Below are 24221 nucleotides of genomic sequence, written 5' to 3'. Positions count from 1 at the left end.
GTATCTTTAATAATATAGTGTCACTCTTTTATGGTGAACTAGGCTTTAACTTGCATTAGATAGCAAATATCTAATTATTTATAACAGTCTAGTTTCTACTTCTGTGTTGCCAAGTGACACTGGTACAAAAAACTCAATTTTCATCTTGTATGAATGACAAATGAGTTGACTTTTTAAAGCTTAAACAGAGACTGTTTATTCCAAAACAACAATTCCCCTAAACTTTTAATAACAGTTATCTGTCTAGACATCAACTCATAAGGAGAATGCAGAGAAACCTGTCAGAGGGTCGAATGATCAACATCTGCAGAGATGAAAAATTTGGGCACAGGAGAGGTAAATGAAAAATATAAACAAATTGCACTCAAATGTGGTGATTAATGTGCAGGGAAGATAAGCTCAGAGGTGGACCAAGGTAGGCAGCAGTTAATGTCTCCTTTTAAAAATCTTGCCAGTAAATCATAATTACATGCCAGGGTCAAAACATCTTTTTGAGGAGCTATGTTTCATTTGGCAAAGTGTCTTAAAATATGAGGAAACAAAAAACAAGATAAAATTGATGATCATGTTAATAAGTCTACCCTTTAATTTCAAGATTCCAGGTGATAAAATAGCTAGGTAAATCTGTCCTTCTTGAGACATAGAAGGGAGAAGTCTTAAATAAAGACTATGAAAATGTCTAGGGTCTTGTATACTCATCCATTATTATGTGGAAACTTGGCTAGAGGCCTAGCAATGAGCACAGCAGGTAGAAATGAAGCAACTTAGAGAGAGATGAAGTTAAGTGCCTAAGGGTCAGAGTGGCAGAGTCAAAGGTTTGCCCCAATTGGTACTGAGTTTCCATTAATCTCAACCCACTGAAATAGAGGGTTAGATAAGAATATTAGGTCATCTGTTAATTTACGTGATTCACAATGTTCTAATATAACTGTAGGAAAAACACAATGAGATATTTATTTCAACTACTTAGAATTGCAATTATCTGAGACTTGAAAATCCAGGTGTCTATGTGTGCCAAAATTAATGCTTAGAACATTAAGCTTTATTGCAGATCCTGAAGGCATTTCAAGTGCATCATCTCCTTAGTTTCATTTGCCCCTTCTAGTGCTATTCAGAGGAAGGGCCTGTTCCATGGTGAGGGTAGAGATGGGATCAAAGGGAGAAAAGAGATTTATGGAGACTATGAAAGAAAGGCCACAGGGGTGGCTCTTGTGTGTGTGTGTGTGTGTGTGTGTGTGCTGAATTTTATGGGCAAACCCAGGCATTTCCACAAAAGCAAATCTGAATCTCAATGAAAACAGGGAAGAGATAATCCTTATCAGAAAGAAAAATAAAGCCTCAGAATAAAAGCATTGGTGTTTGTTTTAAAGAAAACTCAGGAAATGTGGTCTGAACTTATCCAAAAAGGTTGCTCTGTGAGTGATAGATGGTGTCAGTAAATTTGAAGGCATAACTAGCTTTCCTAAAACAAGAGTGGTATGTAACACAGGCTTATAACTATGCACAGCACTAGGACACTGATTTACATTGTTGCATATAGAGGACAGCACACTGGCCAGAGAGTCTGTATCCCTTTCTCATCAAGACTATGGATAGAGATAGCCTCTAGCTTGCTATGAGTAATCATATTGTGTTAGAAAGCATTCAAGTAGATACAGTATAGCCAAAAATGCAGAAAGAGTGTGAATCAGAAGTGAAGAAGAAGGATGCATGACCTTGATATGCCAGTTAGATCTGTGGAGCTATCTGTATTCTACTACCACCTCACCAATTTGACAAGAGCCTTATATGCTTTGAGCTCCACTGTGACATTCTAATTGTCAAACACAAACTCACATCCCCATTTCCAGTATATGGAAACGGAGACTGTGATGACATAGGAAAGTGGGTTTTGACAGTCAGTTTATAATGAATCAAGTGGGCACACAGCTGTTGATCAACTAACCACTGCATAACAAAGGAATTGGGAGGCAGAGCCCAGAATTTCCCATTACAGTTAACACGTTTCTGGTGTAATATAAAAAGAAATCTGCACAGCCTGGAGGCCTGACCAATAAATTTGCTGTTTTCATGCCAGAGAATCAAGACTGAGGAGGCAACTTTCTATTGAAAGGATTATTAGTCACTGCTGCACAGTCTAGAGCATTTGATTCATTTATTTCTGGTTGAAGAAAGTAGAAGGTCAATTGTACCTTACTGCAGAACTTTGAAGAGAATGTATACCTTAAATAGTTAGGATTCTTGTTTTGTGATGTTAAGGGTTTAATGTAGGGCCGATATTAGACAAATCCTTGCCATTCATGTAATTCTTTCTTATTACAGTTGTTATGCCAACTAAAAGCAAGGGTTTGTTGTTGTTGTTGTTGAAGTTTTATTTGGAGATCTTCATGCAACAGAACAGCTAGCAGCAATGCTACAAAAGTGTTTGTAGAACTGTTATCCTGACAGGAAGATCAGGAAGGAGTTCAAGGTGAATCTTGCCTATGTGGTGAATTTAGGGCCATTCTGGGCTACATGAGAGTTAGTTTAAAAATCATTTTATTAAAAAAAAAGTATAGCCCAAATGAAAGTACTAATGTGACAATTCATGTGGAAGAAGGTACTTGATTTAATAGATCACATGAGGCCCTTGGTCTTGTAAACTTTATATGCCCCAATACAGGGGAATGCCAGGGCCAAAAAGTGGGAGTGGGTGGGTAGGGGAGCAGGGCGGGGGGAGGGTATAGGGAACTTTCGGGATAGAATTTGAAATGTAAATAAAGAAAATATCTAATAAAAAAAGAAATAAGATGATTGAGTTGATTCAATGGAGAGTCTGGCTTATTGAGTTAATCATGACATCCAGGGGTGGGGGGAATTGTTAGGGTCATTCCACTCTACCTACAGGTTATGAAGCAGAGTCTATAATAAATGTTCTGGATGAAAAGATGAGAGGGTAGGCATCGGAAGAGATAGGCATCTCAATGCTTGTAGCCATGAGTTTCCACTATTTTGCTGGAAACAGGAAACATCAGCCGTATCTGTCTTCTAAACAGTCCAGTGGTTTCCCATGGCAAAAGCTAATGGTCAAGTAGGGGTTAAAAATCAATTGCTGCTCTTTTTCAGGGGCAGTGTGGGTAATGGCTACTAGTTTTTATCTGTATAGAGAGTTTCAGAAGCATCACATCCTCTTGATACATTAATTAAAGATTCCATTCTCTCATGTAATTTGTGACGAAGAGCCTGAGTTGAGGATTAAATCTGTGCTCACTGAACAGAGAGCACAGGGAATTCATAGACATAAAACTTTCAGTATGTTCTGAATGGGACTCTAACAAAACTGCTCCAAATTATGCTCTGTAATCACTGACTAGTAAGTGGAGGAGGAAAAGATTATATTCAATTTGCTATGAATTACAAGAATGATCAGTTTCAATAGAAAATGCTCTAAGGAAGAATGCAATATTATAGGACAGGGTTCTAATGTCCAAGAAATCACAATGTTATCTTCTAAATTTTCTCTCTAATTGGTTAAGATCTTAATGCTAAGGCCATTCCTAAAGCTCACTCTCCATCAGCATGGAGGAAGAAGAAACTTATCTTACTCAACTCATAACACTTGGGAAAACCACAATCTTCTAACACCCTGGCATTTCATGACAGTAGCACACATGCAGCACTTTAGCAGGCACTTAGGCAAGCTTGTGGGCTCTGAGTCCTGCTCTTTCCATGAAGCCAGTGAAACTCTGCCCCTCACAAAGAAACGAGCAGTGATAAAAACAAACATGTCTCTAAAGCAGATTTGGACCATTGCTCAGCACTTTCTAACTCCAGTCTAGACGACCAATTGGAGAGGCTTTCAGAGAAAAGGGATTAATGGAAGTAGACCAGAATAGTCTGTGCTTATGCTCTGGAGGCAGCACTACTTCAATGGACCTTAGCAAATGAGTACGATTGGTCTTCTTTCCAGCTACTTGATTTCATGTAAACATGATTTTTAAAGGACTATAAATTTTACCACAAAAAGTCCACAGCACAAACTCCTCTCGTACAGCACCTACCTAACTCTTGAGATCTCAATTCAGAATCAAGAGAAGACTTTTTTTCCCTATGCATAAGATCTATAAATGGAAGAGCAAAGCTGCAAAATCATTCTTTCATGCTGCAAACAAAACATAAATCCTGCTAAGAACACTTTTCTAAGTACAGTGGTCCAAAACAGGTTCTTCCCTTAGTCACTCCAACCAAATATATTCGAGCTTAATGTTTCCCAAATATGCCCAACCTACAGTTTCAGAATTGCTATAAATGCAGCCTAGCAATATATATATATATATATATATATATATATATAAAATCTTACTTAAAACACAATGATTTTTAATCAAAATATACCTACACTTGCAAATACCACAGTCAAAACTATTATTATGTATAATTAATAAATGCTAATAAAGATATTATTGGATTATTTTCTACTTTCCTTTGAGAGTTCAATCACACAATTCTCAACCATGGTATTAAAAGGTTAAAAGTGGCTGGCCCAGAGGAAGCTTTTAGTAGAATAGGAGTCCTTTTTCTCAGGTGGGATTGTATTGGGTCACAAAATGGCTAGAATAACAAGAAATATAGGATTGTAGGGAAACTGACCAATTCAATTTGTGGCTGTGTAAATGGTGTTCTGTCTGTCGTATAGATGATCACTTATTATTAAGTTTTGGTCTCTTTCATATACAAAATGGTTATTGTAACCCACTCCTAGTTCAAATCAGATAAAAGAGTGCTCTTTAACCAGATTTCTGATGGTAGTATCATCATCATTATTATATTCATCATTTCAGTCTTTGAAGCTTGCTTAATATTCCCTCTAAAAGAATAATACTCATTTTAATTCATTAGTTGCAAAAAATAGTTCTCATTATGGATTATTACTTTTAGAAGCCTAGCCTAAAAAGAATTTCTTCTTTCTTTCCTTTTTCCGTTTTTTTCTTCTTCTTTTTTTTTCTTTCTTTCTTTTTTTTTTTTTCTATTTTTGAGACAGGTTTAACTGTATAATCACGACTAGCTGGAAAGTCACGGAGATCCACCTGGCTCTGCCTCCTACGTGCTATGGGTAAGAGTGCTACCTTGTCTGGCCTTTAGAGAATTTTTAAATAGCGCATATTGGGCTGCATATTGGAGATAAAACATCTGAAGGAAATCTGACTATAATATTCACCCTCTGCCTGAGGAGTAACATTGAGGACCAAGGAAGGTAACTAAGTACTGGCAAAGGTGAAGTGGACAGTAATTTTGAATGCAAGAGTGGTAGTCACAAAAGGAAAACCATGCTAGAATGTCTGCTGTTGAATTTAAACCCACAGATTCACAGTCTTTTTAGAGACCTACGTATATATTTGGCATGCATAGAATTTTGCATCCTTTTCCATTCTTCCTGTTTGCCCTTCCTTACATTTAGTGATAAAAGGGTGAATGGTAATGACGAATCACCAATTAGAGTCTAGTTAGATATTGTCACAAATTTCGCTTTCTTCACTTGGTAGCCCGTGATTCTCAGAAAGCCATCCATGTAACTTTTCTGAGTGTCAGGTTTCTCATTTGTAAAATGGAGTTAATGACAGTATTTATGGCATAGAGTCAGACACACATTACTGTAAAGATATTCATTATTATTGTTGAAATACATAATAGATATGGTTTACAACCTTCCTTTACAAATATCCTCAATGACTCAGCCTTTACAGTTATTCATTATGTTTCAAAACTATTCTATACAAATTCTTAGCACAAAGCAGAACGAACAAAAGAAAGAAACAGAGAAAGAAAGATATTAGTAATGGTGTACAAATTACTTGTATTTTTGCTGCAAATTCAGGGTAATGTAAAAGTAGGACACTTCTGTAGTGAAGACCTCTTTTTTTAAAAAATATTTTTATTACATATTTTCCTCAATTACATTTCCAATGCTATCCCAAAAGTCCCCCATACCCCCCTCCCACTCCCCTACCCACCCACTCCCACTTTTTGGCCCTGGCATTCCCCTGTACTGGGGCATATAAAGTTTGCATGTCCAATGGGCCTCTCTTTCCAGTGATGGCCGACTAGGCCATCTTTTGATACATATGCAGCTAGAGTCAAGAACTCCAGGGTACTGGTTAGTTCATAACGTTGTTGCACCTACAGGGTTGCAGATCTCTTTAGCTCCTTGGGTACTTTCTCTAGCTCCTCCATTGGGGGCCCTGTGATCCATCCAATAGCTGACTGTGAGCATCCACTTCTGTGTTTGCTAGGCCCTGGCCTAGTCTCACAAGAGACAGCTATATCTGGGTCCTTTCAGCAAACTCTTGCTAGTGTATGAAGAGCTCTTAAGATTAATGAATGGACTAATATTAAACAAAAGTAAAAATGACTTAAAATTTAGTTTATTTTTTTAATTCATGAACTTAAGTATGACCCTTTCGCCAGGCAGTGGTGGCACATGCCTTTAATCTGAGCACTTGGGAGGCAGAGGCAGAAGGATTTCTGAGTTCGAGGCCAGCCTGGTCTACAAAGTGAGTTCCAGGACAGCTAGGACTACACAGAGAAACCCTGTTTTGAACCCCCAACCCCCCAAAAAAATGACCCTTTCCCTTTGTGTCTCTGCATCTCTCTCTCTCTCCCTCCCTCCCTCCCTTCCTCCTTCCCCCTCTCTCTGTGTTTGTCTGCCTTTCTCTCTGCATGTGTTTGTGTTGGTGTATGTATGTAATATTGGTTTGATATTAAAACAATGATTCTTAAAGTTAAAAATTGGTGGATCCCCATAAACACATCTACATGTGAGACTCAAGTAATAAGAAGCAAAAATGCTTTTCCAGCTCTTAAATTATTTGATACAAGTAAGTCTAATAGAACAATGCTAGCTCACTCACCTCTCAGTAGTTCACAAAAATTGCTTATAGCAGTAATAATGTAGCTGTTCTAATGATGTGCCTATTTTGGAGACAATTTTTAAGTCTTTTGGATAAATTTTCCTTGATTCTGTGAAGGCATAACATTTAAACCCATAGTTACTGTAGAAAGTAAAAGGGCACAAAAAGACAAGCCATGGCTACAAAATGCAAATGATTATGATAATGTTCACAAAGGTCATGGCAGATTGGCAGAGAGTTGGAGACAGTTGAAAATGTGTAATAGGAACACGGGATCATATTGTACTGTTCTCTCTGCTTTATGTATGAAATTTTCTAAAAAAAAAAAAAAAAAAAAAAAAAGAACCCTGACCTTATTACTTAATGAATATAAGAAAAGACTCTGTGAAAAAATATGAAAGAGAGCTCCATTACCACACACATGTGATGAACAAAACTGCCATTGCACTGATGGCCTTGTGATTCTACATGAATAACGCCACTTTCAGTGTGAAGAGTAACAAGATCAACTGGCACCACAGGATGAGTCTTGTAAAATATTAGGGCAATATTCAAATGATTTCCTTGTGACATGTTTTTGACAGGTCCCTAGCCTACAAGTTATAAATCATATAAAACTCAAATTCCTCATCTACATCCTGAGAAAGGCAGACTGACTGGTTCTTACCTGAAATGTTTAGCAAAAGAAGTATTTATGGTTTATTTTAAATGGGTGACACAGAGTATTTATATGCATATAATGAAATATTTTAGGGATTGCTCTCAAGTCTAAACACCAAGCTCATGTGTCATTCATATACACCCTAAACCCATAACCTAAAGGTAATTTCATAATAATTTCATAAATAATTTTAATAATTTTATATATGAAACAAAAGTTTCATAGTTTAGAATTTTGTCCTCATGGGTTCATGTTGGCACACAAAATACTTTAGGTTTTGGAGCACTTTAGATATTGGATTTTGGATTGGAGTTGCTCAAACTATTTCTGTAGGTAATTCTGGACCACGTTTGTCATGTGTTCTAACAAGAATCTTGTGCCTGTGTAATGAAATGTTATAATTGCGATGTCCCCTCATCTACGATTTTTAGCAGTAGCCTATTCAACTGGGTCCTTTTATTAAGCCATCAAGAAACAATCTGGTTAAGCTGGTGGCATCTTTGAAGGACTTCATGATATATTCAACAGCCTGTCACACCCAGTGTAACTCCTAATTGACACAACAAGACAGTACAATGATGCTTATGTGATGTTTTCAAAAGGCCACCAACTCTATTTACAATTTTTATTCCTGGTCATTATCTGACATCCCAACTATTAGCAGAAAACCAACCTAGAATAATAGTATATATGCAGTAGCTCGTTTTACTTTGAAATGCAGGAAAGGTAGCATGAATTCTTTGTTTCAGTCAAGTCAGCCTCCTGTGGCTGACCCACATGGGGCCAGTTATTTGTTTGCTTGGAGAAAGGTTTGTTGAAATAAGAATTCTGGGAATCTAATTTTATGACCTGGAATTCAATTCATCAAAATACTTAAAAGAAGACATTCAGATGTAAATTTTTGCCTGTTCAAGATTAAAGGGCCAGATTCTATTGTTACCACTTGTCTTAGGGAGTAAATCACAGCAATCAGTTAGACAAAGCTCTTTATAGTAGGACCTGACACAGTAAAAGGACAATCCTGAGTTCCAGTTCAGCTTCCTCTAATGCAGGAACGATTAGTCACATGCCCTTGGGCAAATAATTTAATCCCATCTTTATGGCCAAAGGATCAGAGAATTACAGTTATTCCTTCACCACAGCAGTAAATGGTAGAAGGCAAGTGAGAATCAAAGGAGGACTACTTCCTCGACACTAAATTTTCCGAGCTAATGTATCCGTTTATCACTGTGAGGCACAAAAGCCACAACACCAAATGGTAAAAGAAATTCCAATCTTGTGTTTGTACACATGTGTACACACACACACACACACACACACACTGACACTGAACAGCAAAACCTGCAGTATCCTCAAAGTCATCAAACAGATAAATATTGTTCAGGTTCTGCAGAGGCAAGGACCCAGAAAAATATTTGCAGACAGATCAGCAACACCTTTCTACACGGTTAAGTAAACAATGATGTGGGAAGGTCATTACTTCCGTTCACTGAATATTTCCTGCCCTCCTTCTTCAAGACACATGCTAGAACTTTTTGCTTGATGTCCATCAGGGCTGATCGATGCATGTGAGAAAAAAGTGACACACATCCCACCTGTAAATAATCTTTGATTACTAACACAATAAAAGTCCTCCAAAGCTCTCTTTGTCTTGCTTCAACAAGCAGTATGCCAGATTATATCATCTCCATTTGGGTCCTAACCTGAGAAACAGATATTGCCTCCACAGTGACCACAGTGGACATGCTGTATATATAAACAAAGAATGAACCTTGGTTATTTCATGTAACTGAACTGTAGAACTGAGCTGTAGCAATGTAATGTATCCTATCTTAGGAGAAGGAATGCCATTCATAAGGTCGAGTAACCTACCAAACAGTGAGCAGTTAGCTGCTTTTCTCTGGGCACAGAGCTTCTGGAAGAGCCTTGGTATTTCTCAAAGGCTTATACTTAAATTGTTATTCGATTTTATTATGAATATGAGCAGAAGCATTCATTGCTACTTGCAGTTAATAGTGGACATGAAAAAAAAGAGGACAGCTCAGGCAGGACAGGACAGGCTCAGGGGACTGGTAACTTGATATAAATCCTTCCTCTCATTCTCTTCCAAGTAAATAGTGACTGAAAGTCATGTGGTTCTTCAATGGCTCATCCAGGATAAGTAGCCCCAGGCCAGTATGATGTTAGCAGGTATCCTTTCTAAAAGAGTTGGCACCTCTACCTGTCAGTCTTTTTAGCAGAAGAATGTGATAAAAGCTGTACAAACAAGGAGGAGGAGAAGGAGGAAGTATCTTTTTTTATCCCTTAAGGCCCTTAAGGATAACCAGGCTAAGAATAGTGTTATAAACTGGGGGATGAAATTTCACACAGACACACACACAGACACACACACAGAGACACACACACATACACACACACATACACACACACACACACACACACACACACACACACACAAGACACACACACCTTTAAAGCTAGCTAACTAATCTTTAAGTTAATTTATCCCTAAGTCTCAGAGGAAAACAAATCCTCCCCTAACCAGCTCTACTAATAGATATAGGGCTATTACTAGTTTAATGAAGAGCACCATCACAGAAAGTTAAGGCAGTAATTGTTGGTTGTCTTCTTGGCAAGATCTCTGTCTACTAGAAACATATTGTAGAGGGGATTAGAAAATGATGAGCCACAGCCCAGCAGCATGACAAATCACTGTCTGTGGCAGCTACAATTTACTGAGCATATATAGTAATTAAGGATGTTAGGAAGAGTCTAACTAATCCTCCCAACTATATGGGCTAGCTCTTAAATTTTCCACATCAAGAGACTGAGGAATACTAAGGAGGTATAAAGGACAAGGGAAAGGATTGAAGGCAAAGTGGAACCAATATAGGGTTCAGCAGGTACAGCCATATTTATTGCAGCACAAAAATTTCAGAAAAGTTTCAAATATAGTGCTATAAAAGGCCTCAAATGAACACATACTCTGTTAGCTTACAGGGTGAACATAACTAGACTTACAGATAAATGCTTATATATGAATCTTTCAAACCACAGAAGGGAGTTAGACTCAATTTCGCTTGGAAGCACTATGTTTTATATTTTAAATTTACTGAAAATGAGGAGTTAGTAAAGAGAAAAGCATTTATCAGTCCTAAGACTTTTACCAACAGCAGCCATTGAGGAAAGCTGGGAACCTTGGGACTTTAGTGACTTGGCAAATTCAAGCTGAGGGGTTCAAAGCAATTGCTGGATTTCAGAGCAAGTCTTCCAGCATGACTACTGTACCTTCAGTTCTGAGCATAACCTCGGGGTGTAAAGCACTAAGAGGCAGATCTGACAGGAGGGAGAAACAGGAGAATGTGGGGATGAAAGGGTTGCAGCAACAAGCTCTTGTCACATAATATACTGCTGCTTTGTTCTCATCATTCCACTGCGACATAAAACTCAGAAAAATGAAGGCTGGAAAGGTAGGTCAAGAGTACACTATTTATTTAGCAAAGAATGGTTTCCTGGGATCCATCTTGAGCACACACACAGAGGGGTGGAGGGAGGAGGAAGAGGGAGAAAAGGGAGAAAGAAACATGCCTGCACCCACGTGTGCTAGTGAGCGATTCTCTTTTTCTTTTTCCTTTATAAGATTTTTCATACAATATATTTTGATCACATTCTTTCCCTCCCCCAATTTCTCCTAGGTGTTTTCTTTTGCCTTAAATGTGAGGTTAAACAACAACAGCAACAACAACGAAAATGAAAAGCCCACTAAATTTGATAGTTATAAATTCCAAATTCTATGTGTTGAGCTTTCTTTACAGAAAAGAAATGTATACAAATGGTAAAAACATGCTAAATAATATTTAATAAGAGTGAAGGTGGTGTGACTTGAAAGTCTTGAAAGTGACTTCATAATTGACTAGTGAAATGAAAGAATCTGCCTCCAATGGAAGGGAATTGGCTGGTTACCAGGAGAGACATGAAAAGTGTTATAGATATTTTCTCTTTAACTACCTCAGTAATCCAATGAATTGGATGCTGTTTTTTCACACATAGAACACTGAGACACAAATATGTTAAATGATTTTCTCAAGTAGAAAAAAACCCCAAGATATTGCAGATGAAATTTGATGAAAAATTTAATTCCATCCCTAGTCTGCAGCAATATCTGTCCAATGGACTCTCCTGTTATGAATTACATCAGTATCAAATACACATATCCGTGGTAGCTATACCTACAAAGCATTGCAATAACTGCTATTTGGGGAAAATAGTAAGATGGTCATTAAGTTTTCCCTGTTCTTCTTATACCTAATCATTGTTTGAACATTTGATGGTATGTATCCTATATCCTTACTATGACCCCATCTACTCATTTATCCATCCATTCATCTTTGCCTCTAGGCTGTTCCTTTGTGTTAGCCTCCCAAATTATTTCTTTTACCCCTTCCCCTGCTCAACAGCAGCATGTCCACTCAATACAAGCCGAATTCATCTTGGCTTTGATTTTAAGGCCCCCCATAACTTGACCCTGTTTCAACTCCGTACAGTTATTTCCCTTTGCTCCACAAAAATCATCCTGCGATTTAGTCATACATGTCACACGTAACCATATTTATACCTGCTATAGCTGCACTAGGTGGTTATTCAGTGTTCACTGCAAAACCAAATTTGACTGAGGTCAACTGGGGGCCAAATATATAGCCTGCTTTATGCTCAAATAGAAGTGTAGCCTAGAGCAGAGCTATATTTGCTTAGTGGAAAGGGTGCCTTTTTAGATTAAAAATATGTTGGGCGACAACCCTGGCTAGCCCAGAACTAACTATGGAGACCAGTCTGGACTTTACCTCACAGAGATCTTCTTGCACCTGTCTCCTGAATGATAAGAGTAAAGACATGTGTCACCATGCCTGGTCAAGAATGTCCTTTTTAGAATGGGAGTCTGGGGGTAGCCACTAGAATGTCTCAGACCCCAGGGAAGTGAAAGGCTCCTAGGAGCCAATGACAATGACTTTAGCCAAAATCTAACAAAGGGGAGATACAACCTGTAGAGACCACTTCCAATAGCTAGGTATGGCCCTACCAGTTGAGTGATAGGGCCATCCAGGAGTGGGTGGGTAGGGGAGCAGGGTGGGGGGGAGGGTATCGGGGACTTTTGTGATAGCATTTGAAATGTAAATGAAGAAATATCTAATAAAAAATGAAAAAAACCCACAAAAATTTTAAACCTAGAAATGTTCCTGTCCAAAGGAATGGCAGGGTCAAAAAAATGGAACAAACACAAAAGGAAAGGCCACCCAGAGACCACCTCACCTACAGATCCATCCCATCTGCAAACACCAGACCCCCACACTATTGTTGATGCCAAGGAGAACTTGTTGACAGGAGCCTGATATGCCTGTTGCTGAGAGGTTCTACCAGCACCTGACCAATACAAATGCAGATACTTAGAACCAACCTTCAGACTGAGCCTGGAGACTCCAATGCAAGAGCTAGGGGAAGGACTGAAGGAGCTAAAGGGGATTGCAACCCCATAAGAAAAACAATATCAACTAACTAGACCACCCAGAACTCCCAGGGACTAAACCACCAACCAAAGAGTGTATATGAAGAGAGCTAAATCTCCGGATACATATGTAGCCAAGAATGGTCCTATCTGACATCAGTGGGAGGGGAGGGAGGCTTGGTGCCCCATCGTAGGGGGATGCTAGAGGGGTAAGGCAGGAGTGGGTGAGTGGGTAGAGAAGCACCCTCATAGAGGCAAAGGGGAATAGGGAGAGGGGGAATAGGAGGAGGAGTTGTGGAGGGGTAACTGGGAAGGGGGATATCATTTGAAATGTAAACGAATAAAATGATTTTTTTTTCTTTTTAAAAAAGAATGTCCTTTAGTTTCCTCATAGACTGGTTGATGGAACACTGATTCTATCTCCATGCTTTCATTAGAGCCATCTAATATAATTATAATATTAATGTAAAACATAAATTCGGGCAGAAATACATATATATTCATAGAGATCCAGAGAAGAAAACTTGAAGTCTGGGATCTTCCAGAAAATGGAGAGAGAAGAATTGTTTCATATTTTGTTTACTGTCTCTTTGAGGACCAGGTTAGGTAGTACATTTGTGAAGCCTTCAGTAACTATAGTGTTCATTGACCTCTTCTTTCAACCATCTATAGCAGTCCATACTGTCCTATGACTTTTAATGATGGTTGAAAAGGTAGTTCAACAATTCTACACTATCAGACTTAAGTGTCACTACAAATAGATCTTAAATTTTAAAAAGTAGTGTTAGATTCCATATATTTACATATTGGGAAACATCGCTATCATATTAGTATATAGTACAAAGTTTATTTGTGTGTGTATGTATAATGTGTGAGAGGGGTGGTGACTGAGAAAGATAGAGAGTTGTGGGAAATTGACTGGGAAATACAGGTTTCTGTTTAACTGGGGGTTGTCTTGAGATGGCAATGCAAAGTATTAATCCAAAAACCCTTTACCTGAGAAGATGCATTATTAGAATATATCAGAATTTTCTCAACATTCTATAACCAAAATAAAACAGAGATTGCTGGGAACTAAACTGTCTTTGGTGTAAGTTCAGATTTTTTTTTGTTTCTTCCTTATTATTGGCTTATTAACAAAATACTTATTTTTCTCTGTTTTTTATTTTGGGGGATTGTATGTGATTTTGTTGGGAAGGAAGTATACATACTGCTGTAGAATTCTTAAAATTTTTGTAATAAATTCTTTCTTTTTCATTAAACATTATTATCCAAAAGAATACTATGGTCTCTCAAGCTAGGCACTGAAAGGAATTATGCAATTTTATCATGATTCAATGTGGACTACATTGTACTGTCTCATTGACTTTAAGGGAACTTCTATATTCACAAGCAGAATTAAGGAGTCACAGAAAAAAATGCTCGCTCAGTGCTTAAAGGATGCAGAAAATGTCACTTAATCTTTATTCCCTCCAGAAAGAAAAGGCCTTTGTGTGTTTTGAAGACCAGTTTTGTCTTCAAAAGACCCAGGCCAGTATATTCCAGGAAAGCCTAGCATCTATGAAATGGTCAAATAAGTTTGTAGAGGAGCAAAGGTTCCCCTTAAAACAAGGAAAACAGATTGAAAGATAATTATCAAACTAGCCAGCCTCATGGATGTTTAACAAAAGGACAGGGATTTCAAAGATGCCTGGGGTGAGTGGTGATTCTTTAAAAAGAATCTTTAGTGGAGACCAGGATCTCCAGAGGAAGTCCCAAAGGGAGGACTGGAAAGGTGAAGCAGCTTTGGGTAATCTGGAACACGTTTAATAACAAACTTAAAGCTTTTTCTCCCATAGGAGGCTTGAAAACCATAGCTAACAAATAATCACGTATTTTGTATTTTCAGGAAAGTGTCAATTCCAGTGAGTGGAAAAGAATGACAGAAACCGTCATTTAAATTTCCTAAGACCATAGTTTATAATGGGGTTTGTATTTGAATGTAGGTGTATTTGTCTCCAAACATAAAGTGCTTTGTTTTGAATCATTCTATAACAAACTAAAATCCAGAAAATGGCCAGCAGAGTGGCATGTGAAACCCATAAGAAGCCTGAGAAGAGGGGTATGCATTAAGGCTTTGTTACCAGAAGTCCTTAGGTTTAAAGCCTGGACTTCAGCAACCTCAATAAGGTAGGTATAGCTTCCTACCAACGCAATATTAAAGATATAAGTAATAGCGAAAGCAGGAAAAGGTTTAATAAATGTGGCCACTTAGGGAAAAGGAACAAAGAAGTCCAGTGTCTCCCAGGTGCATCTTCCAAATGTCAGATCTAAAGAAAACTATATTGATTAATATGTTAAAATTCTGAACTTTTAAAGACTTGATATAATGATAGCAAATCAAGAGGCAAAGAAATCTGAAGCATTTCTTATACTTTAAATCACTCCCTCAGACCTTTACAACGTGCATTTAATGGAATTTCCTTTGCACTTGACACCAAGATCCTGTCATGAGTTTTAGCTTTACACATAGAGCAAGAGGTACGCTTTAATTCAGCAGTTCTGGTCCTGTTGTAATCTCATTCAGCACTGAGCCTTCATCCTTGTAGGCTCCAGGCTGTCCTGAAAGGTGATCTGATGAGTTGTCAGAACTGTGTGAAATCTCTTCCTGAGAGACAACTTCCTCTTCTGGCTAGCACCAAGCTTCATTCAGTTCTTTTCCTTCTCCCAATATGAGATGCCTGGGGAAATTCCATTGCCTTTGAGTTCATTGTTTTAGTAGACTGATAGTCAAAGAGAGAAGAACAAATGTCCCTCTTTAGAATATCCTTGTTCCTGTTTAGATAGCTTCAGATTGCCTAAACTTTGTAAATCTGGAGAAGAGAGATCTACTTTGCAGGAATAAGTCCTCCATGAATAAATGATTCACTACTGTGATTAACTTCATTGCTATTACAACTTACAAACTCATATAGACAAACAGGCAAGAGTATAGGTATTAAGATTCCTCTAAGAGAGAGCTATATCAGGGTCTTGTCAGCAAAATCTTTCTGGCATATGCAATAGTGCCTGGGTTTGGTGGTTGTATATGGGTGCCTGGCAAATACAGAAGTGGATGTTCACAGTCATCTATTGGATGGAACAGAGGGCCCCTAATGAAAGAGCTAGAGAAAGTACCCAAGGAGCTAAAGGAGTCTCCAACCCTATAGGAGGAACAACAATATGAACTAACCAGTACCCCCCAGAGCTGTGTCTCTAGCTGCATATGTAGCAGAGGATGGCCTAGTTGGCCATCAATGGGAGGAGAGGCCCTTGGTCTTGAGAAGATCATGTGCCCCAGTACAGAAGAATGCCAGGGCCAGGAAGCAGGAGTGGGTAGGTTGGGGAACAGGGCAGGGGGAGGGTATGGAGGGTATAGGGGGCTTTGGGAATAGCATTTGAAATGTAAATAAAGAAAATATCTAATATATATATTACACACACACACACACATATGATTCCTCTAGCTATTTTCTCAAAATGTATTAGGTCACATCAGGTTAGAAGTTGGCATTTCTCTTCCCATTGTTAACCATAATGTCTGGCACATAGTAGGCTCTAGAAAACTTTTCACTGAAGGAAAACCAGAACAGTGAAGGGCAAAGAACAAACAGTGTCAGTCATAAGAAAACAGAAAAGAAAATTAAGGAAAAATCTATTATTAAACTAGGCTTTAAGGGAATAAGAACACAGCCATACATAGACACAGAAGGAAGGCTGAAGATTTGAAGAAAAGGAAAAGATAGGCATAAAAAATAAGCTTGGCAAATTGAGCCAACATCAGAAGGATAGCTGGGATGCAAACTTGAGTTCCATGGTACAAGAGGAGAGGGGGTAGGATGGTACTAAGAGGTGCCCTGATCATGATCCTGTTTGTTTTAGAATAAGCACCATGGCTTTTGGAGAGGAAGGCTATCAGCAAAGGGGGTGGAGCAGCAGGAGAGGATTGAAGCCAGAACAGCTCAGTTTGTTTGTAGAGACTCCAGATAAGAGATGATAAAAAGCCTCAATCGGAGACAGCACTCTAGGCTGTGCTTTTACCTAATTCTGTCTTTTCTTAGATCTGTAAGCTTGGATAAATCTTAAATATCCTGACATGAGAATACTTGTCCTAGATTACTTCACAGGATAGCCTGGAGCCATTTATGAAATAATGAGAGAACACTTTGTAAACTGGAAACACTGCAAGATGTTTGTTATTGCACTAGACATGGGGAAAGCAATGAGGACAATATTAAAACATGACCATGGCAGCAGCCAGACTCTAGAAACAAGAGGATCTTCTCTGATATCTCCACTTTGCTCATCTATCTATGTGTCATTTGTCAAAATTGGGACTTTAGTTTTAATTTTACCCTGACATAGCAATAAATAGAGGATAATTGTCAGAGGTGGGATGAGAATATGAGACCTTCTTTGTAGACAGCGGGTTCCCATGATCTCATTTAACTTTGCAAAGGACAATAATACCTAAGGAGTAAGATATTATTTCCTTTTCTGGCGGTGAAAAACTAAGTCACATGAAGGTAAATGAAATCATACAACTAGGAACTGTGTGTATATGTGTGTGTGTGTGTGTTTGTGTGTGTGTGTGTTTGTGTGTGTGTGTGTGTGTGTGTGTGTGTGATATGTGCAGGGAGAACATACACATGTTGATGTCAGAGGACAATTTTGTGGAGTGAGTCATCTTCACCTTAAATTTGCTCTGGGGATCAAACTTGTCACTTACTGAGCCTTCTCATTGAACCCACCATTATTATTTGTTTCATTAAATGATCTATATTGGATTAGTAACTTTAAGATATACAAAGAAAAAACAATTTCTGCAGGCCAGAAACTTGTATATTCACTAGAAAGTTATCTACTAACCACAAATAACATGTCTGGTAGTGTCATAGTCATTTGGAGTACCAAGTTGAAGAGGTCTGAAATTGTCTCATTAAGAAAATGACATTTGGGCCGGGTGGTGGTGGCGCACGCCTTTAATCCCAGCACTTGGGAGGCAGAGGCAGGCAGATTTCTGAGTTCGAGGCCAGCCTGGTCTACAGAGTGAGTTCCAGGACAGCCAGGGCTATACAGAGAAACCCTGTCTCGAAAAAACCAAAAAAAAAAAAAAATGACATTTGATTTAGGTATGGAGGGCCAGGTAAGAGTTCATGGGATAGGAGCAAAGGTATAAATATGGAGGGGCATATACTAGACATAGGTGACAGCATACCCAAGAACAAAGAAAGGTAAAGAAGCTTGGTATGAGAGTGGTGAAAAATGTAGTTTAAGAGTGTAGGAAAGAGAAACACAAAACCACAATCCTGGAAAGATATGTGAAGAAAGAATTGAAGGTCTTTAATTTTCCAAACCAAGCATATGTGCATTTTCTTATGGAAGAAATGGGAGATGAACAGAGGTTTTATACCTAGAGATAACATCCTTTTATACCTAGAGATAACATCCTTGAAATTTTTTGTTAGTAAAACTAACTTTTGTGGCATTATAGAAATTCTAACAAATGTCTTGAAGTAGAAACGTCAGTTCAGAAGCTGTAGATATAGGGTGAGTGGGTTTAGAATCAATGGAGTGTGTGTGGATCGAAGTATCAGTCTACAGATTCTTGATAAAATTGGTAGAAGTTGATGATATTAACAGAGAGAGTTGTGATTGATTCTGTAGTTTGTTCCCGAAATTGAATGGATGGTGAAGAAAGCAAAAAAGGAAAAAAAAAAAAAAGGTTTCAGTTGAAGTATAAAGAGAAAGACTAGAAAAAAGTTTTTTTCTTTAGACATACTGTGTTTGGAGCAAAAGAAGTAATAGCTGGCTTTAGGTGAGTGTTTATACTAAACTCCAGGCACTGGTTTTAAGTGAGAGACAAGGCTTAGGAGGCAGTTGGAAATATAGGGTTGGAGCTCAGAGAGACAGCTTCACTGAGAATAAATCTGTCACAATTTTAGGACATGAACCTATCAAGATTGTAAGTTCCCTACTAACGATGATGCCTAACTTGCTCACCACTGGAATATTAGGGCTGAACACATTAATTCCAATATAGAGATCTCTCAATAAATATCCACTGAGCGCATAACATTTTTGAAATATCAAAGAACCATTGACTAATAACTTACAGTATTCTGAAAATCAGAAAAAGGATTTCAGCAGAATTTAAAAATGAGAAACTGAAAGTAGGAAAGGCAGAATGGAGACTGGAAGGCACTTATTTTGCTTGGTAGTTAAGCAGGCATTATTAGCTGAAAGAACCCCATTCAAATGGTGCAGACTCAGTCTGGACTGTAATACAGTAGTAAAGAAGAGAATAAAATAAAAGAGAAATTTGATTCAATTGCATTGAGAAAGTTATACTTACAGAAGAAAATTAAATTATATATTTTTCCATTTCTGGGTTTGATTTTGGATTTTCATTTGTCTTTAAAACATAGGAGACATCAATACTTAGTATAGAAAAAAACTGTAGGTCAAGACCTACCCTGTAGTTATATAAAATAGACTCCATATTTCTTTGTGTATGTGTACTTTTTTTTTTATTTTGGTGCTTTATTTATCTATTCGCTCATTTGTTTTGAGGTTGAGTTTTTTTTTTTTTTTTTTTGAGAGAGAAAGATAGGAAGAACATGAAGTTCAGTAAGTAAGGAGGTGTGGCATTGGGGGAAGGGGAGGGAATATGATTAGAGTAGATTGTATGGAAAAAATTTAAAGAACAACTACATATACAGACACCTAAAAAATAAAGGAGGAAGGAATTTTATCAATTTCTTTCTCTTAAAAATATATATCTTAACTTACTTTTTGATCATTTCATACATGCCTACGACGTGGTTTTATCAAATCCATCCCCATCTCCTCCCTTCCTCCTCTTCTCATACTCCATCATCACTTCACCCCCAAACTTCATGTATCCTTCTGTTTCTTTAACCTGCTGAGTCCACTTAGCACTGCCAGTATGCGGGTGATTGTAGGGCCACTGGAGCATGAAAAACCTACAGAGGGCAGATCCAGAGGAAAACTGACACTTCCTCCTGCAGCCACCAACTGGGCTGCTGAACATTAAAACAGCATTCATCCTTTGATGCCTGCTATAATAACTAGGCCAGTGACAATGTGAAGAACCAACCTGGGCATGCTTTGGAAAGAAAGAGGCTAGCATTACAATCAGGTCTTTACTTGAATATAGATGACAAGCATGTTCTTATTCTTTATTCTCCTCCCCTCCCAAATAAGTATCCCATTAGTCTTTTAACTTCTTGTATGCTTGGATGTATTGAAGACTTTTATGAATGTACTCTTGGGTAGAGATAGAATGAGAAAAAAGCATAAGAATTCACAATACTGTAGGGTACACTTTATCTCCTAGACATGACAGTCTAGGATGAGATTTGTAGTTTTGACTAGAGTTTTTTAATAGGATACAATACATGAAGATAATTTAAAGCAGTCTCCATCAAGAAACATAATGAGCAGAATTATATAGAAAAAAATTTCTAGAGCGTAGGTAGCTATGTTTTTTTTTTTTTTTAATTCTGCATGCCATGTCGAATCTACAGCAGACCCTTGTGGACTTGGGCACTTAACTAAAGGATTCGTGGTGTTCTGCAATCCTATGTTCTGTCTCACTAAGTAAAACCTTGCAGATAGTTCACCTGAAAAATAAATGTAATGGATTTTAACATTTAGCATTCCATTTTTATATTGAATTGCTTTGCAAATTCTTATAAAGAAAATGCTCAAAAGTAACTACATAACTCTCTCTTTAATTGCTTACCAATATTCAATTATTGGCAAGTTAATTCTCACAGCATGAAGATGCTTTCTCATAATGAAGTATAACAGAGCTTTTATTGATGCATTCATAAGCTATTTGCATTGGTATCACTAAAAGTACTGCGAATTCAAATACCTACAGCCATCTGAAAAACAGAAGACAGCACAAATACAGAGAATAGACTTGAATTGAGACTAGATGAAACAGAATGCAAGGACATTGAGAAAAATAATCCCCAGTAATAGCATCTTCTGAAAAAGTATTTTGTGACTCACCTCTTTTTCTCTTTGTCATAAAAAAAAATACTTTCCAATACCAGAGATGCTGTGAACAAGTAAAGAAGAGTGAATACAGCAATTCTGGACTTACAGCAACAGAATAAATATTGTCAATGGACCTCAAGGTTCATTCCAATCTTACCATGGTTATTGGCAAGGTTACCTTGTAGAACAATGAGACAAAAGTATACAACCCAGATCTAGAGACCCACTTCAATGCTTGGAAAGGCTGAAAACTTTGCTCTCCACCATAACAAATGAAGATATGATATTCCAGAAATACATGTCCATCTACAATTATCAAATACTTTTCCTTTTTAGAAAAAAAAAGGAACAAAAAACCAACCAACCAACCAACCAAACAAACAAACAAACACCACCAGTCAGAGACTGAAAAAAAAAGTTTTACTGTAGTAGTCTATATTAAAAACAACAACAACAACACAAGACTTCTGGACAAAGAAATCAAAGGCTGGCACTTTCAATAAATACAGTATAAACCTCTGAGGAAACTCACATGTAAGCTTACAGAGTGGAAAAATAGGGTAGAAACGTGAACAAGAATCTGAGATCAATATTTCTTCATTCAAAGATTAGCAGAAACACGTTTAAGAGCTGATATTCAGAGTTAAAGGGTCACACAATATTTGAATTCAGTCTTCCAGTATTTTTCTTTCTTTATAAGAAATCATTTCACTTCCCTGTTTATTTGTTTGTTTTCAGACTTTATGTTAGGACAAAGTGTGTTGGTGACCTTATGACTGAAATAAGCATGGCTCTAAAATTGTATTTAAGACACTTTAAAAGAGCCAATCAGTTAAAATAATTACAATTCACAAGATAAACAATTCAAAATGTGTATTTATTGCTTGTATTGTGACTTGGACTTTTATAAAGAGGTTGTTTTTTAAACAACGTATTATTTGAACCTACTAGCTAAGTTTATTTTTGCCAGATAACTAACTAGCTGAACTGGAAACGTAACATATCTGATCATTTAGTCACGCCACCTTTGTGAAATTATTCTACTAATTGCAGTGGATGCTTCTCTACTTTCTGAGATCCATTAAACTTCTCTTGACCCGAATTCCTTTGCCTGGAGTCTCTATAAGTTCATAGATAATACCAAAACAGTCCACAAAAGGTTAAGTTTTAGAAAGCTTATCTGGCCTAAGCATTAAATTTTTTGATGTATGAAAAGACCTACAAACAAATTATAAACTTTAGTTTCCATCTTACTGCTGCTACGTTCAAATCTCAGTCCTTTATACTCTCTTTCCACTCTCAAACTTATGCTTCAATCCACCTTCTTACAGTTAGGGAAAGTTATGTTTCTTCAGCTTTGCAGATCTGCCTATTGGTGCAAAAAAAAAAGGGCATCAGAGGCCAGTCATCTGAAGTTGTCCTGAAGACATTCACAAATGTGTGCATCTTGCATTTGTCTACTTCTAATTTTTGTTCTCTAAACCTACAGGGATGTTTTAGGACAAGACAAATGCTGAGTCCTGAGAGCATTAGGCTAATGTTATACTTGCTATTCCTCTCCAGGAACCCCATTAACTCCTATTAGAAAGGCTCCATTTGGTGCAACCCTCTGTTACCCCCAACAGAAACACAAGAGGAAGAGGGGGAAAAGGGGGTCTTTTGAAGCCTTACCGCTTCTGCCAGTTCTTTGGTCAAGCATAAGGAAACCAGGAACAGCCACAATCTGAAAGGAGAGGGAGGGTGAGAAACATGGGCTCTCTGGACTACATACAGGGTCCTGAGTGAGAAAGTGGTCCCCCGGGCTCCCTTTTGATGCCTACTCCCACTTTTTCCGAAGTGACAGAAGTGCAAGTATAGTCCTGGCTTGGGAAAGCAGTCCAAAGTTGGAAAGAGGAGGGGGGTTCTGAGCAGCAGCAGCTCACCCAGGGTGCATGCTTGTGGCTGCTCCGGAGCTGGGTCCCAGGAGACTGCTAAGCTGCTCCGCGGCGCGGGCTCATCTGGGCTCCGTTGATGCTTGGCAGTTTGTTCCTTATTCAGGACAGTGTTGGGGGTGGGCGCGAAGTGGCTTAATTTGGAAGAAACTAAAATCAGCTGCTAGAAAAAAAACAGTGCCCCAAAGGAAAACACACGCAGCGGTGTCCGCTACAACTTCTAACACTCAGGAGATAGTTCCATGCGCCCAGGGAGGAAGGAATGGAGGGGGACGGGGCGGGGCTGCCTGCTGTCAATCACCTCCCCCTACCTTGGGAAGCTGCTTCTCTTTCTCAATTCCAAGCACCTCTGCACATAACCGTTCCAAAGTTTCATGCACAGGTCTCTAGAGACCTATACACAAGAATCTATGCAAGTAGGCATTATACATTTCCATAAAGTAAAATAGACTTGGGTGCACTACTACTACATAGGCAGATAGTCCTGAAAGAGACCTTGCACAAGGGCCCAAGTGTGCAGACTCCTATTCTAACGTTCTTATTTTTTCACTAGACTTTTATAAAGATGAGGAGGGAATCTCTGAAGTTGTAAGCCTAATCTCTAAACCCAGTAGAACTGAGGACAAATTGGTCCTTATAAAAACGGATTCAAAATATAAAGAATGCAGTTAATCCCAGACTGAGAATAAAAATGTTCAGAAGAATTCTTTAGCAAATTCCTGAAAGACACTCCAAGGAGTCCACATCATGTATATTTTTGGTCTTTTGGTTCTTAAAAGTGTCTATAAGTTATCAAAGCAATATGCATGCCTACTTCATCTAGAAGACACAAATTCAACTACTATTGACTCCATATAGACATTTTAAATGAGATGCTTGTTTTTGTTGTAAGGAATTATGCTAATGTTATTTAATTGCTTGCCACAGGTCCTTCTGAAATAGAATTATGGCAGCCACTACCTTTTACCTTAGCTTGATATAAGTGACAAATATTAATTATGGTACCCAATACATGTAAATAGAAACAGTAACTAAGTTACAATAACATTTAAACTTTTAACATTATTAAGCTACTTAATACATCCTATATGGCATATGTTGTTACATACATTAAGTATTCACAAATACATATGTTCATTGTCTTACTTTATATACGTATATCTAATATTTTCTCATCTTCTGTTTGTATATAG

The 24221-nt window shown here is 37.9% G+C and overlaps 1 protein-coding gene across 1 annotated transcript in view; it reads right to left on the bottom strand.

The window, feature by feature from the left end:
• Col4a6 (collagen type IV alpha 6 chain) overlaps positions 1-23254 on the bottom strand; it is a 330176-nt gene extending 306922 nt beyond the window's left edge. Inside the window, exons 1-2 of the mRNA XM_029473623.2 lie at positions 23020-23254; positions 22769-22820 (exon numbers count right to left, since the gene is read on the bottom strand). Of these exons, the coding sequence (XP_029329483.1) occupies positions 22769-22820; positions 23020-23030 (63 nt within the window). The 5' untranslated portion in view covers positions 23031-23254. The remainder of the gene's footprint in view (positions 1-22768; positions 22821-23019) is intronic.
• Between the last annotated feature and the right edge of the window lie 967 nt (positions 23255-24221).

The sequence above is a fragment of the Mus caroli genome, unplaced genomic scaffold, assembly GCF_978045245.1.
Source record: "Mus caroli unplaced genomic scaffold, Mus_caroli_1 scaffold_5, whole genome shotgun sequence".
NCBI lineage: Eukaryota > Metazoa > Chordata > Mammalia > Rodentia > Muridae > Mus > Mus caroli.
The sequence above is the reverse complement of the archived record's forward strand: the minus strand, read 5'-3'. Positions and strand labels throughout refer to the sequence as shown.